Source organism: Anomaloglossus baeobatrachus, chromosome 11, assembly GCF_048569485.1.
Source record: "Anomaloglossus baeobatrachus isolate aAnoBae1 chromosome 11, aAnoBae1.hap1, whole genome shotgun sequence".
Classification (NCBI taxonomy): Eukaryota; Metazoa; Chordata; class Amphibia; order Anura; family Aromobatidae; genus Anomaloglossus; species Anomaloglossus baeobatrachus.
In genome coordinates this window covers 176,860,871-176,874,534 of record NC_134363.1, presented here as the reverse complement: position 1 = coordinate 176,874,534, position 13,664 = coordinate 176,860,871, and the positions used below count along the sequence as shown (strand labels likewise).

Below are 13,664 nucleotides of genomic sequence, written 5' to 3'. Positions count from 1 at the left end.
GGTCATGGTTTTTGGTCATTGTTTTTTCCTCCTCAGCCGTTGGGTCATTGCTTTTGGCTCTTCGGCCGTTGGGTCATTGCTTTTGGCTCTTCGGCCGTTGGGTCATTGCTTTTGGCTCTTTGGCCGTTGGGTCATGGTTTTTGGTCATTGTTTTTTCCTCCTCAGCCGTTGGGTCATTGCTTTTGGCTCTTCGGCCGTTGGGTCATTGCTTTTGGCTCTTCGGCCGTTGGGTCATTGCTTTTGGCTCTTCGGCCGTTGGGTCATTGCTTTTGGCTCTTCGGCCGTTGGGTCATTGCTTTTGGCTCTTCGGCCGTTGGGTCATTGCTTTTGGCTCTTCGGCCGTTGGGTCATTGCTTTTGGCTCTTTGGCCGTTGGGTCATGGTTTTTGGTCATTGTTTTTTCCTCCTCAGCCGTTGGGTCATTGTTTTTGGCTCCTTAGTCATTTGGTCATTGTACTTGATGGTATGGTAACGCGCTGATTTAACTTAGTACAAGACAGTCTGTTTTTGCTGTGGCTTTGGAAGACATCTGTTTGCTCAGTCCACCATCCTGTACTCACTCATTGCTGGTGGTCGAGAAAGGTTCTTGAGTCATTCAGTTGTCGTTTGCCCTGAGAAGTCCTGTTGGCTTTAATGCCTTAATGTTCTTGTCTAGTATTTAGATTGTGGAAGTTTTCCGGAGGTCACTTTTCCAATCCCAAACACTAGATCGGGCTTCGGTGTTAACACTGAAAGTGACTGGTACAGCCAATCAGTGGCGTTGATGATGACCCATACGGCACAAGACCACTGAGGCCAGTGATCGGCTGTAGCGGTCACATGGGCGTACAACCACAACATTGCTGCTCTGGCAGAAAGTAATGGAGCTATAAGCTAATAGACAGATTAGGCCTTATTATTATTTATTTATTTTTAGCAAATTCCCTTGTTTTGCAAATTTTTTATTTTTTTTTTTTACAAAAATATTTTTGTAAAAAAATGGAAGCTGCTTGATTATCTGAATTCGGTATGTTGCGTTCTCTCGCGTGTCAGTGGTGAGTGGCAGGCATGTACACGTCAGCCTGTCACTCACTGTGCGGAGGGTGGGCAGAGCGCCCAGTCATCAGCCCGCTCTATTCTTTGATCTCTCCTACTAACCAAAAGGTACAATTTTCGTGCCATTAGGAGAACAGATCTGATATTCCACCTGGGGTCTGCCTAGGGCAGAACGTTGCCGATAATGCGCAGTGCTCCGCGGGCGCCCGGCGAGCCTACGAGATAAATATAGTCCAGTTCTGAAGGAAAACCTAATCTCTTTGTATTCCGTGGCTAAAATCTTTCCAGCTCTCCCGTTCATCCACACCGGCGGCACGTGGCGTGAAATGTGTTCATGAGCAGGTAGTATTTTATCACTCGCTCCTGGCCGAGGCGAGGGGGAGAGCGTGTGGCGGGTACATTACCACGATGAACAATCACTGGAGGAGTCGTGATAGTTCATCTACCGAGAGCTGTAAAAACAATGTGTAATATCCGGTATTTTTAGCTTCACCGCAGGGATCCTCTCAGAAATGTGCCGCTGCTTCCACACAGCAACATCTTCTCTAAGTGCACGGGGACCAGAGGGGTCGTAAAAATCAGTCTATTTCATGTTAACAAGATTAGCTCCGTCTGGGGAGCCGAGGCCGGAAGCATCTGCGTAAATATCTGTTGTCATGAACTCTACGAGGCCCGGTCTGGATCTGGCCCACCACTACTTGCGCTATGGGCCTTTATACAGCTTACTGCACCCCTACACCAGCGATTTTTCACTTAAAGGGATTGTCCACTTTGTGGATACTTTACCCCTTGTGTCGGGGACATTATTTAGTGGCACTCCCTAATATAGAAGTATCACAGGTTCTCCTCTAATATGTAAGTATCACAGGTTCTCCTCCTCCTCCTTTTACAGGCTGCACAGTTCTCTTTCTCAAATTGACCGTTAGCGGAGAAGCATGTGACCAGACACGCCCACCAGCCTCCTCCAATTAGAAAACGCCACACATGGGCAAGCTTCTTCAATTGGAAGAGGCTGATGGGCGTGTCTGGTCACATGGTCCTCCACTTTCAGATATTTTATGAACATGAGAGCTGTGCACACTGTAAGGACAATCAATGAGAACCGGCAATACCTTTTTGATTTTGTGGCGCTTCCCAATATATTCCCAACACATCAATTAAGGGTAAAGTGGACAATCCCTTTAAACTTTAAAGGGGAGTTCCAGCTGATTTTAGCGTAGTTTTTAAAACTGTTGATTAAAAAAAGCAGGAAAAAACCCTCCCAAAAGTAGCAATATTTGGCCCTTATCAATCCCCACAGATCTTTTTCCAAATCAGACCCAGTTCACACTGGCCTCTCTACTTATTGGTCCAGTTTTGACCCCCCCCCCCCATTCCCCAAGAAATACCTGCTCAGCCAATCACTAGCCTCCTCGCCATTGATTTCCTTAAAGGGAATCTGTCGGCAGGTTTTTGCTACCTCATCTCAGAGGAGCACGATGTCGGCAAAGAGGCCCCGAGTTCAATGATGTATCACTTAGGCTATGCGCACATGCTGACGTTTTTTGCACATCTCAAAAGCGCTGCGTTTTTGGCTGCATTTTGCTGCGTTTGAGTTATTCTAATGCATTCTTTATGGTAAAAACTGAAGAATTAATGAACATGTTCATTTTTTATTTTTTTTTTATGTAAAAAAACGCAGCTAAAAAAAGTGTGTGGACAGCAAAAATGAAAAGTCATAGACTTTGCTGGGAAGCAAAGTCATGCAGTTTTGAGCCCAAAAACGCGGTAAAAATGCAACGTGCGCACATAGCCTTAGATTAGTGGTGACGGCTGTTCTGACAGTGAAAGATTTGAGATTTTGCATGTAGCAGAGCTCTGAGAGCGGTCTACGTCCACATCAGGTTTTCAATGCACATTTCCATGGACAGAAGCTGCTAATCACAGAGGGGGGTGGAGTGCTGCTGAGACCCACTAATGATAAAGATAAGAGGCTTAAGCTAATATTGCCAGTAAAGGGAAAAAAAAAAAACTGAGATAACAAACTCAGGGCTGTAGTCTGTTTTAACGCTTTCAGCATGCGATCTTCAGATTACATTGCAGAAACTTGCTGACAAAGTCCCTTTTAGGCTATGTGCACACGCTGCGTTTTTTTGACGCTGTTTTTGGCCGCTAAAAACGCACCCGCGCAAAAAAAAGCAGGAAAAAAACGCATGCATGCGATTTGGTGCGTTTTTGGCTGCGTTTTGCTGGATTTTTGATCTGTTTTTTCAATGCATTGCGGGAAAACGCAGAAAAACGCAGGAAAGAATTAACTTCCTTTTTTTTTTTTTTTTTTTTTTTAAGCTCAAAAAACGCAGCTTAAAAAAAAGTTTTGTGTGCGGACAGCAAAAATGAAAACTCATAGACTTTGCTGGGGAAGCAAAGTCATGCAGTTTTGAGGTCAAAAACGCACCCGAAAAACGCGCAAAAACGCCGTGGAAAAACGCACTGTGTGCACATAGCCTATAAGGGCTTTTCCACTGTGTTCAGGCAGGACCAAGAAGTAGATATCAGCAAGAAGCTCAGTGACAGAGTTTTGTCTTTTTTTGTTTTTTTCCCTACTTTGAGATGTTTTAGGGTTTTGGGGTTTTTTTTTTCCCCCTACCTGGACAATCCCTTTAAGGTATTTTAATGATAGCAGCTATTTTAGGCTGGGGCAGGTTGTTGGCCTGTTTTTCTATAGGATTTCGGAATATATAGCTGACATTAATGTCCCTGCGGCTGTCGGGCGCCGCGGACGTTGCAGCTTTAGCGGTGAGGTGCACTTCTACGTGAACTCAAAAAAGGGAAAAAGTGACAATTGGAATTGGTTTCTCCAGGAGACACGTACAGGGGGGCCACAGCTGATTAGTTCCTCGCATGCACATTCCTCCCGTGGGAACGCCACGGCGTGGACATCCAGTTAAAGGAGAAGGCAACGTGCGCTGGCATCATCAAGGCCGGAAAGGACTTACGCGGCACAGGAGGCCCCCGCTGGTTTTTGAAGTCTCGGATCTGCTCCTCGCGGAGGCCGTTTTCCTCTGGAACAATTTCTTAGTCACATCCTGGAGAGAAATGATTAAATTCCCAAGTCTCTGCCACCATTTCCTGCACGGTCTTCTGTAAAGCTCCTTCCCTGCCGCAGGCATTGTTGTCATCTCGCTCATTCGGGCTCCATGTCGCTGATGCAGATCAGTCGTTTGCAGCGTTACGCTTTTTTTTTTTTTTGCAGTAATTGCGCGGCTGAACCGGCTGACCTCGGGGCTCACACCAGATCAAGAAAAGCCCAAAGTCAGAATCTCGGCGCTCGTCAGTCATTAACGATGCTAATTAGGCTTCCGCATACAATGACATTTACATACCGGGGATCTAGAGTGTCATTTTTTTTTTTTTTAGAGGGTGGCTGAATTAACGTTGCAGTCTTCTCAGCTCTGTACGATATGGCGGTACTATTTCAGCTGTAGATCTAGGGTCGGGTGATATTTAGCCATTGTACGGCAGTATTTATTTGTGGACACTGGCAGTATTATGTGGGCAATACATGACAGTGGTGTTTCAGCACTATATAGTAATCCTATTTTAAAAATGGTTGAATGCATTGTTTAGTCAATGTATGGCGGTATATTTGCACAATAAAGGGCATTGAATGGCAGTATTAAAAGGGCACAGAATTGTAGTATTAAAATATGTGAAAGTATTTAGACAATATGGTGGTATAGTTGCACAATAAAGGGCACGATATGGTAGTATGAAGATATGTGAAAGTATTTAGACAGTATGGCGGTAAAGTGAAGGTATTTGGGTATGGAATGGCAGTACTATGTAGACAATATGACCGTTATTTGGGCATAGGGTATTACTTATATTTTTATTTTAGGTATATGAAAGTATTAGGCACCATATGGCTGTTTTATGTGCACAATGAATGGCCACATAACTTGAGTACTAAGATATTACAATGTTATATGGGCACTGTGTATAGTGGTTCTATTACTGCGTGGAAGCACTATATAGGCATTGTATTTTTTATTCACTTTCCTATATAGCCGCATTATTAATTTCACAGCACTTTACACACCGCATCATCACTGTCCCCCATGGGGCTCACAATCTGTTATTTTATGACTGTATCTGCACAGAGAAGGACAGCTTTTTTTGGACATTGATTGGCATTATGATGTGGGCCATATATGACAGTGTTATATGGGCACTATATGATATTTCTATTTGGATTGTAAGTATTATCTAGGCATCGTATGGCGGTATTATTTACACAATGATGATCCGTTTGGTTTGGGCATTGATTGGCATTATTGTGTGGCCAATCTGATGTAGTATTATGTAGATAATGTACGGATGCATTACGGTATTTTGTGGCGGTATTAATTTTATGAAGCGTTTTTATATTTTTGTACCGAAATTCGAAATTGGGAGATTGTTGTAAATTGTTGAATAGCGGTGATAATAGTGACCAGAATAAACTGACCCCAAGATTAATGTGCAGCGATTTCCATAGTTTTACAAATAAAACCGCATTGGACACCCCGAGGATTGCTCACAATGCCAAACAGGGCACCTGATGTGCGGAGAATCGGTACACACGTTTATAATGGAACCCGGTGTAGCCTTCTATGTCTGTGCATGAATTGCCGCCCTGGATATCCGCGCGGCCGTCTGGCGAGGCTTCGCTGTATTGGCGATTTTCTGACGTTTACTTTGCACTTTGCTGACAGGTTAATGGCTGCCTGATGGACCCTCTGCCCCCGGTCGTTATGAGGAAGGGTTGCCAGTCTTTGCCAAGTAACATGATGGAGACTTCTATAGATGAAGGGATCGAGACAGAAGATGACTCTGAGGACGATCCCGCCATGACATTCGCAGCGTTTCAAGGAAGACGTAGCGGGCAGAGACGACACACACTGGCAGAAGTCACCAACCAGTTAGTTGTCCTGCCCAGTATGGCACCAGACATGGAAGGTAAGGCGTTACATGATGGGAGTATTTCACGGTATTTCGGGCTATGTCACCACCTATACGTTGGATTGCCGATTATTATCGGTTTGATGTGGGTTTAACAACTGGGGCCTGGAGAAGTTGAATGGACTAGGGCTGTCTTTCTAAAACAACCCTTCATTGTCTCATCCTTCAGCATCCTTCATCTCCCCATACATGTTGATGTCTCTCCTGACTCCCTCATACACGAGTTCCTGTGCTCTCTATTAGAGAGCCTCTGCCATAATCCTCTCGTAACTGGTCATCTCCTCAGTGATCAGATGGATTGGATTCAATTGCAACCGCCCAATCTTATGTCCACCAATATAAATAATAGAGACCCCCATATACATGGTAGGCTGATCGCTCCAAAATCGGTGGGCCCAGGCGACCTGTGTATATGGGCCTTTGCTTATGTTTTCTGAGTAAAATTCTGATACATTGGCCAAAAATGGATATTTGTCCTCTCTCAAACCACCGTATCTAATTATTGTTGCAGGCAAACTCTTCACTATTGGTGGTAATCCATCGTTGGGCAGTGTTGACTCGGAATATGATATGGGATCAGTTCAGGGTGACCTCAACTTCCAGGACGATGCTGGAGTTCTGAATGAAGTGACCATGGCCAACCAGTCCGTCACCAGGCTGACTCCACCATACATAGGCTTACGGCCTACCAACTTAGCCATGCCACCCATGTCCTCTCAAAAGCGTGAAGCACACAACAGGTCTCCAGTCAGTTTTCGTGAAGGAAGACGGGCTTCTGACACCTCACTAACGCAAGGTATCTTTATAAGTTATTGCTGGTTTTTGTGATTTTATTTACCTCATTAAGTGGTGGGATTCGAGATCTCTTGGGTCATGAGATGACAATTTATACATAAGTTTCTCCTTTTTCTAAAGCTAGTCAATTAACACCAGTCATGTAAAGATATAAGGGGTTAGGAAGGACATGTCAGTATGTTGTGCTGAAGAATTGTGCTTTTGTCATCATCTCAGGAATTGTGGCCTTCCGGCAGCACCTCCAGAACTTGGCAAGAACCAAGGGGATCTTGGAGCTCAATAAGATCCAGATGCTATACGAGCAGATGGGACCTACAGAAGATCCAAATCTTATATCCCATACACTACAAGATCCCAGCCATCCCCAGGTATAATATAAGCCACAGTGGAGAGTAGATGTCAGTGTCTGGTATCCTAGAAATGGCCAGAATGGCTTTCACTGGTAGTCCACCCTACTTGTATGCTAGAATGCTGGGCCATCAGCCATATTTATTCCCTGGGATAAGTGGATGATTCTCATGTCCACCCATGTCAGAATCTATCCGAATCTGCTATTCCCAAGTATCAATTTAGGGTTCCTGTCATGTTGTGTTTGGGATTTCATGGCACGATCTGTCACATTAATTTGCTTTTGTTTCTTCAGACCAATCTCTCTGCACAAATTCAGAATTTTTCCACGTTCCCGAATAACCTGCAACCTCCGCTCCTGTCCAGGCGTCAGAGCCTGGAGACCCAGTATTTACAGCATCGGCTGCAGGTAGGATGTGAACACAACGTCTCATGGATTCTTGGCCATTTACACTATTGTCGCGTCTTTAGATTTCACATCTGATCTGACCATTTCAAGGCAGATTACAAGCAGAAATTTTGCAGTAAGGATATCTGTGTAAGAAGCCGTGGCCCTACAGTTATCAGCTATCCATAGTATATGTAATGATCACTGGATGCCCAACCGATGGGGAAACCTATAGATCCCGAGGACAGGGGTCCATTATGAATGGAGCTCTCAAGTGAGAATGCATGACCACTGCTACCGGTGCGGGAGCGCTCATGCGTAATGCTTGTGCACTACTGCTCCAGGGGATACAGGACCTCCATTTATGTGATCGGTGGACGTCTTAGTGGTTGGGCCTCCAGCAATCATGCACTTGCCACCTATCCAGTGGCTAAGTGATATGATTTTTAGTGGGATGAGCTTTTTAATGTTAAACCAGCTGATGGCGTCCTGGACAACCAGCACAAGGTTTGTGCACAGCGATATCCAGGGTTTGACTAGTCCAACATGAGCAGTAAAATAAGAATCCAGCAGCTAGGATGGGCCCATACTTTAAAAATTAAAAATAAAATCCAAAAAAAACCCCTCCATCTTATTGTTTCAAACAATGTCAAGTGCATTTAGACACTAGGTTGGTTGCCACCATTCCTAGAGGCTGAAGACAATCCAGGCTTCCTGGGTCTCGGCTCGTATATTCCGATTGCCCTCAGCTTTCTCATTGACCAGTTTGTGATATAAATTCTCGCCTTTTGTGCTCAATAAATGTCTTGCTTTCTTTGCAGAAAGGGAATCTTATGGCTCAGAACAGCTGCCCCCTCTACTGCAAGGAAACACCTAGAAGTTTGGAGCAGCAACTTCAGGAGCACAGGTGAGCATGAGATCTTGGGTTCCCCTTAGGTTAGGTTCCCCTCTCCTTTACTGGTGGTTTTCTGCAGGCCAGGCCATGAACCAATATAATTTTGCTTGTGAATTTTGGACGTGGCCATGTACTTGAGCTTAATGTCATCTGAACCCAATGATTTTGGTGGATCAGCTAATATTTATGTGGGGTCTCCTCATTCCCCCATCAGAAGATGTTGAGAACAAGAAGGATCTGATAGTTGGATTTCAACATACCGATCCTTTTAGACCTCGGGGGAGGTTGGCCACTGCCAGACTCCTCCCTCGCAGGAGCCTATTCTGCTCTACCTTTTCAGTTCATAGTCACAAACCGAGCATGTATGGAAAGTAACGAGCAGTTGGACGCTTCAATGGGCTCAGCTCGTGTACCGAGTATAATGGAAGCCAATGGGAAAATTCAAGCCAGAACATTTTCCGGAAAAGTGATCAAGTTTATTGACTTCCATTATCATTGAGTACCAAGAACCTGATCATGGTAGTGCCCGCTCATCACTTGTTACGAGTACAGAGCACCTGATCATGGTAGTGCCCGCTAATGATTAGTTACGAGTACAGAGCACCTGAGCATGGTAGTGTCCGCTCATCACTAGTTACCAGTACAGAGCACCCGAGCATGGTAGTGCCCGCTCATCACTAGTTACGAGTATAGCGCACCCGAGCATGCTAGTGCCCGCTCATCACTAGATACGGGTACTGAGCACACCGAGCATTGTAGTGCTCGCTCATCACTACTTACGAGTACTGAGCACCCGAGCATGGTAGTGCTTGCTCATCACTAGTTACAGGTACTGAGCACCTGAGCATGGTAGTGCCCGCTCATCACTAATAGCCTTATATTCAGTAAACCTTAATTTGTATGTTTTTGGTTCTTTACAGCAGTTTCTTATTATGCCCAGGTCTTTTATTTTTTGCTGTGTAATAAATGCAGTTTTCCATCCCACAGGCTGCATCAGAAGAGGCTCTTCCTGCAGAAACAACCCCAGCTACAAGCTTATTTCAACCAAATGCAGATAGCAGAAAGCGCCTACCCGATGCAGGGGCAGCCGCTCTCGTTGTCCCACCAGGAGTCCGTACAGCAGAACCAGTTCAACTTGTCGCAGCCGCTCTCGTTGTCCCACCAGGAGTCCGTACAGCAGAACCAGTTCAGCTTGTCGCAGCCGCTGAGTCCGGTGTTGGAGCCCACCTCTGATGAAATGCAATACGATCCATTCATGAGTCAGTATCACAAGCTGCATTCCCAGCAGATGCAACACATGGTACAGCCCAACCAGCAGCAGGTCCTAGGTCAGGTTCACATGCAGCAGCCTCCCTTACAGTACGCCTACCAGACGTGTGACTTACAAGGAGTGCCGGGGCACGAGTCTGAATATACAAACCAATGCCAGTATTCTATAGATCAGGGCGGCTTGGCATTGCATGAAGCCCAGGGTAGTCCTCCAGGACTCGATCCTCAAACATCCTACAAAACATTGAACCTCAATGAGCCTTATGACTGTGAGATGATGGAAACAGTTGACTCTCAGCACAGTGGCTACGTCCTGGTCAATTAGTCTTTAGGAAGACGTGACAGTAGAAAATTTCTTTTTTTTAAGACGTAGGAGGAGAAAGTTTACTTGTAACTACTTTTTTCTTTTGCCGGAACGAAGAAGAAAAGGAAGTCTACTTGATAAGAAATCTAGCTGACAGAGAGCAGAACTGTATCCAAGGATTTCTCGAGTCCTGTAAACTTGGTGAGAAAAAGGCGTCTTGCAAGGAATCTTTATACGGCGGGGGGGAAAAAAACGCTGACTTTTTCAAAAAAACAAAACTCCAAACTCTGCACACCGGTCCTCGAAGGACCTGCAATATGGAGCTCTCGTGTGACGAAGCACCATTGAAAAGCAATATATAGATTTGTTTTGTTTTTTTCTATTCAAGAAGGAAAAAGTGTAGTGACCCCCAATGAGGTCACTATCAAAAACAACTTTGTGTTGATGGATTTTAGAAAAACTTTGAACCTAAGCTACTGAGATAGACAGCAAGCACCTTTCCAAGACGACGTGGAGATGCAAAAGGACGAACTCTAGCGAGCGGACACTACACTACTTTTGGAGGTACACGTGAGACGGTGAAATTCGGCAAACCTCTTGGGCGGCGGTACCGATTGGACTTAAGTAAAAATTGACTGAACAGAAAATAAGCTTCCCGCGTTTCATGGACACTTGCGGGTTTGAGATCCTTGGCGGGAGACCGGGAAGTGTCGGAACACCGGACTTTCTGTAGAGTTCCTTCACGATTGTTACGAAAAACCGTCGTCAACTTTTTAGCATAATGAAGAAATAATAATCTCGGCTGTGTTTTCAGGTCGCAGTAATACCATACGTTGCTGTTTGTCGACAAAGCTTTGTACATTTGGTAAACCGTTTAGATATTAGTCAGGAAAACTCGAAACGAGCTACAAAAACTGTGTGATGTGCGGTAGTTTTGTGCCTTTATGGGTTCTTTTTCATAATAGAGTAAACTTTTTTCTTATTTTTTCTCCTTTTCGGATGAAAACCAGTTAGACCATCCCCCACCCTCCTCCATTTCTATCAATGCTACATCCAAAGTCGTTCAGAGTTTGTGTGTATGTCCGTCGGTCTGTTCCACTGTGTGGAAAGCAAAAAGCTGTCGAGTTCAATGTTTGAATTTTTGGTTTTTTTTTTTTTCTTTTTCGATCGCTCATTTGTAGAAAGGAAATGTTTTAAAGAAGTATTATAGCAATATTTAATTCTATTTAATGTCATGAACTGTTGATATTAATCGTGGCAATTTTGATGTTTCATGAAGACGTTGACGCGAGGGGAGTTCTCGTACCCGACCTACGAGTCGGATCAGAAGAGTAGTGTTCGATTTTCAGGTTACTCGAGACGTGACCTCCGATTCAGTATATCTACCAGATCACATGTTGCACTTTCTATAGAGTCGAGCTTTTATATAGCCATATTGTGGTAGATCGTTTCATTATATCGCCAAGAGAAGACCTTAGTAATAATTTACCTCCCCCCCCCCTCCCCCTACTCCCATATTGGGCACAACATTCATTTACCTTCATCTTTGATATGCCATAGAAACCAATCAGAAAGCGGTATTGGGGGATTTTTGGGTCCTGGAACCAGTACACGTTCAATTTACCGCATTTTTCAGTTTATAAGACGCACTGGATTATAAGACTCACCCCAAATTTCGAGGGGGGGGGAGAATATGGAGTCAGTCTTATAATCTGGTGGTGTCTTACCGGAGGGGGGGGGCGGCAGCGGTAGTGGAGCGGGGTTGGAGGAGGCAGGGGCGGTGCTGGAGAAGGGTGATGCTGCCGTTGGTGCAGCGGGTGTTCCAGATACTCGCTGCTGATGGCGGCACTGAGAGGCTCTGCTGCGCTGTGGGTGGTGACGCACGGGCAGCCATCCTTTGTCTGTGATTGCGGCTTCAAAAAAATGGCGCCTGGAGTTGGCGCGTGCGCGGATTAAGCTTTTGGCTCAATCACAAGCTTAGATCTCATCTGTACACACGCCATTTTCCTTAACTTCGCTGGGCCAGTGGCGGCGTGTGCACAGATAAGCTCTCGAGCCAAGAGCTCCATCTGCGCACGCGCCGACTCCGGGTGCCGTTGTTTCAAGCCTTCACAGCTCCAGCCACCGCCGACCCTGCACAGCCGCCACAACATTTCCCCTGCCGCCTGCTACCCCTCTCCACCACCCCCCAGTAAGCTACATGCAGATAAGACGCACCCCTCACTTTTCCTCCTACATTTTTGGGAGGAAAAGGACGTCTTATAATCCGAAAAAGACGTTTATTATGTTTTGGGTTTTTTTAAAGGATCATCCATTCTCAGACATTTTATGGCACATCCCACATGTGTAGCTATTTCTTTATTCCAGTAGGCACAAAATGGGGATCTGCTGAGATGGCACATGATGGGGATCTGTTGAGACATCCCAGTCATTTCTGGAATATCTTGTGCCTGTACCATAATAGCCAAGATGGAAATATCCTTAAAATAAATAATTGTTTGATCTAATTTGTATGGCAGATATTGGGGGATACGAAGGGTAGGGCATGTTCAATTTCAGTATGCCCAATCCTGTTGTTGCCAAGGTGGTCAAAGATGTCAGGCAGCAGCTTATTTTCATCTTGCCTTTAGAAACCTTTAGATTAACTGTATGGCCCCCTTTCTAGCTGTGGGTGACAATAACAGGACTCTGCAATCCATCCCAATACTGTCTTTGGACATGTTCTATGGCATATCGGAACATTTTATAAATGGGCTCAAATATACATGTCTGAGTTAAGAAAGTGTTCTGTTTTAGAAAACGGCACCACCCTTCTCTGTTGGCGGAGTCTGGTATTGCAGCTCATTTTAGTGAATAGGTCTGAGCAGCAATATCAAACTTCAGTTTTTGTTTTTTTTCTAATCTCAGATGAACCATTTATATAGCCCGAGGCCTCATATTTCTAACTGACATTTGGCAAAACCGGGACAAAAATCTAATGGGTCACTTATCTCCAAACCTAATTTTACTGAGGTTCTTTAATCTAAAGTACATTTTTAGAAAAATTCTGTTGAAAAGGGTGGTGGCATGAATCGGCGGCTGCTACGCTTCCAGACCACTTTTCTTTGCTTCCAGCACAGTACCAGTGTCACATTTCAAACTGGTTACCATGGATACACTGTTTAAAAGTTACAACCTATATACTTGTCAACTGTCCCAGAACACAGGAGATCCTCCTCTATGACAAATCTCTAAGGCGCCACCACAGCATCCCAAAATCTTTGGAAGGTCACTTCTGTGAAGCGATGTGGCTTTGGGGGAAAAAAGGAGTGTGGCTTTGAATGGGGGGTTGGGGAAGGAGTGTGGCTATGAATGGGGGGGGTTGGGGAAGGAGTGTGGCTTTGAATGGGGGGGTTGGGGAAGGAGTGTGGCTTTGAATTGGGGGTTGGGGGAAGGAGTGTGGCTTTGAATGGGGGGGTGGGGAAGGAGTGTGGCTTTGAATGGGGGGAGAAAGGAGTGTGGCTTTGAATGATGGGGAAAGGAGTTTGGCTTTGATTTGAGAGGGGAGAAAGGAATGTGGCTTTGAATGGGGGGGAGAAAGTAGTGTGGCTTTGAATGATGGGATAGGAGTGTGGTTTTGAATGATGGGGTGGAAAAGGAGTGTGGCTTTGC

The 13,664-nt window shown here is 45.1% G+C and overlaps 1 protein-coding gene across 1 annotated transcript in view; it reads left to right on the top strand.

The window, feature by feature from the left end:
• The window catches only part of SIK2 (salt inducible kinase 2), a 165,760-nt gene extending 152,426 nt beyond the window's left edge, over positions 1-13,334 (top strand). The window contains exons 10-15 of the mRNA XM_075328962.1: positions 5,768-6,011; positions 6,526-6,810; positions 7,026-7,177; positions 7,453-7,566; positions 8,367-8,452; positions 9,428-13,334. Of these exons, the coding sequence (XP_075185077.1) occupies positions 5,768-6,011; positions 6,526-6,810; positions 7,026-7,177; positions 7,453-7,566; positions 8,367-8,452; positions 9,428-10,034 (1,488 nt within the window). The 3' untranslated portion in view covers positions 10,035-13,334. The remainder of the gene's footprint in view (positions 1-5,767; positions 6,012-6,525; positions 6,811-7,025; positions 7,178-7,452; positions 7,567-8,366; positions 8,453-9,427) is intronic.
• Positions 13,335-13,664: the final 330 nt, after the last annotated feature.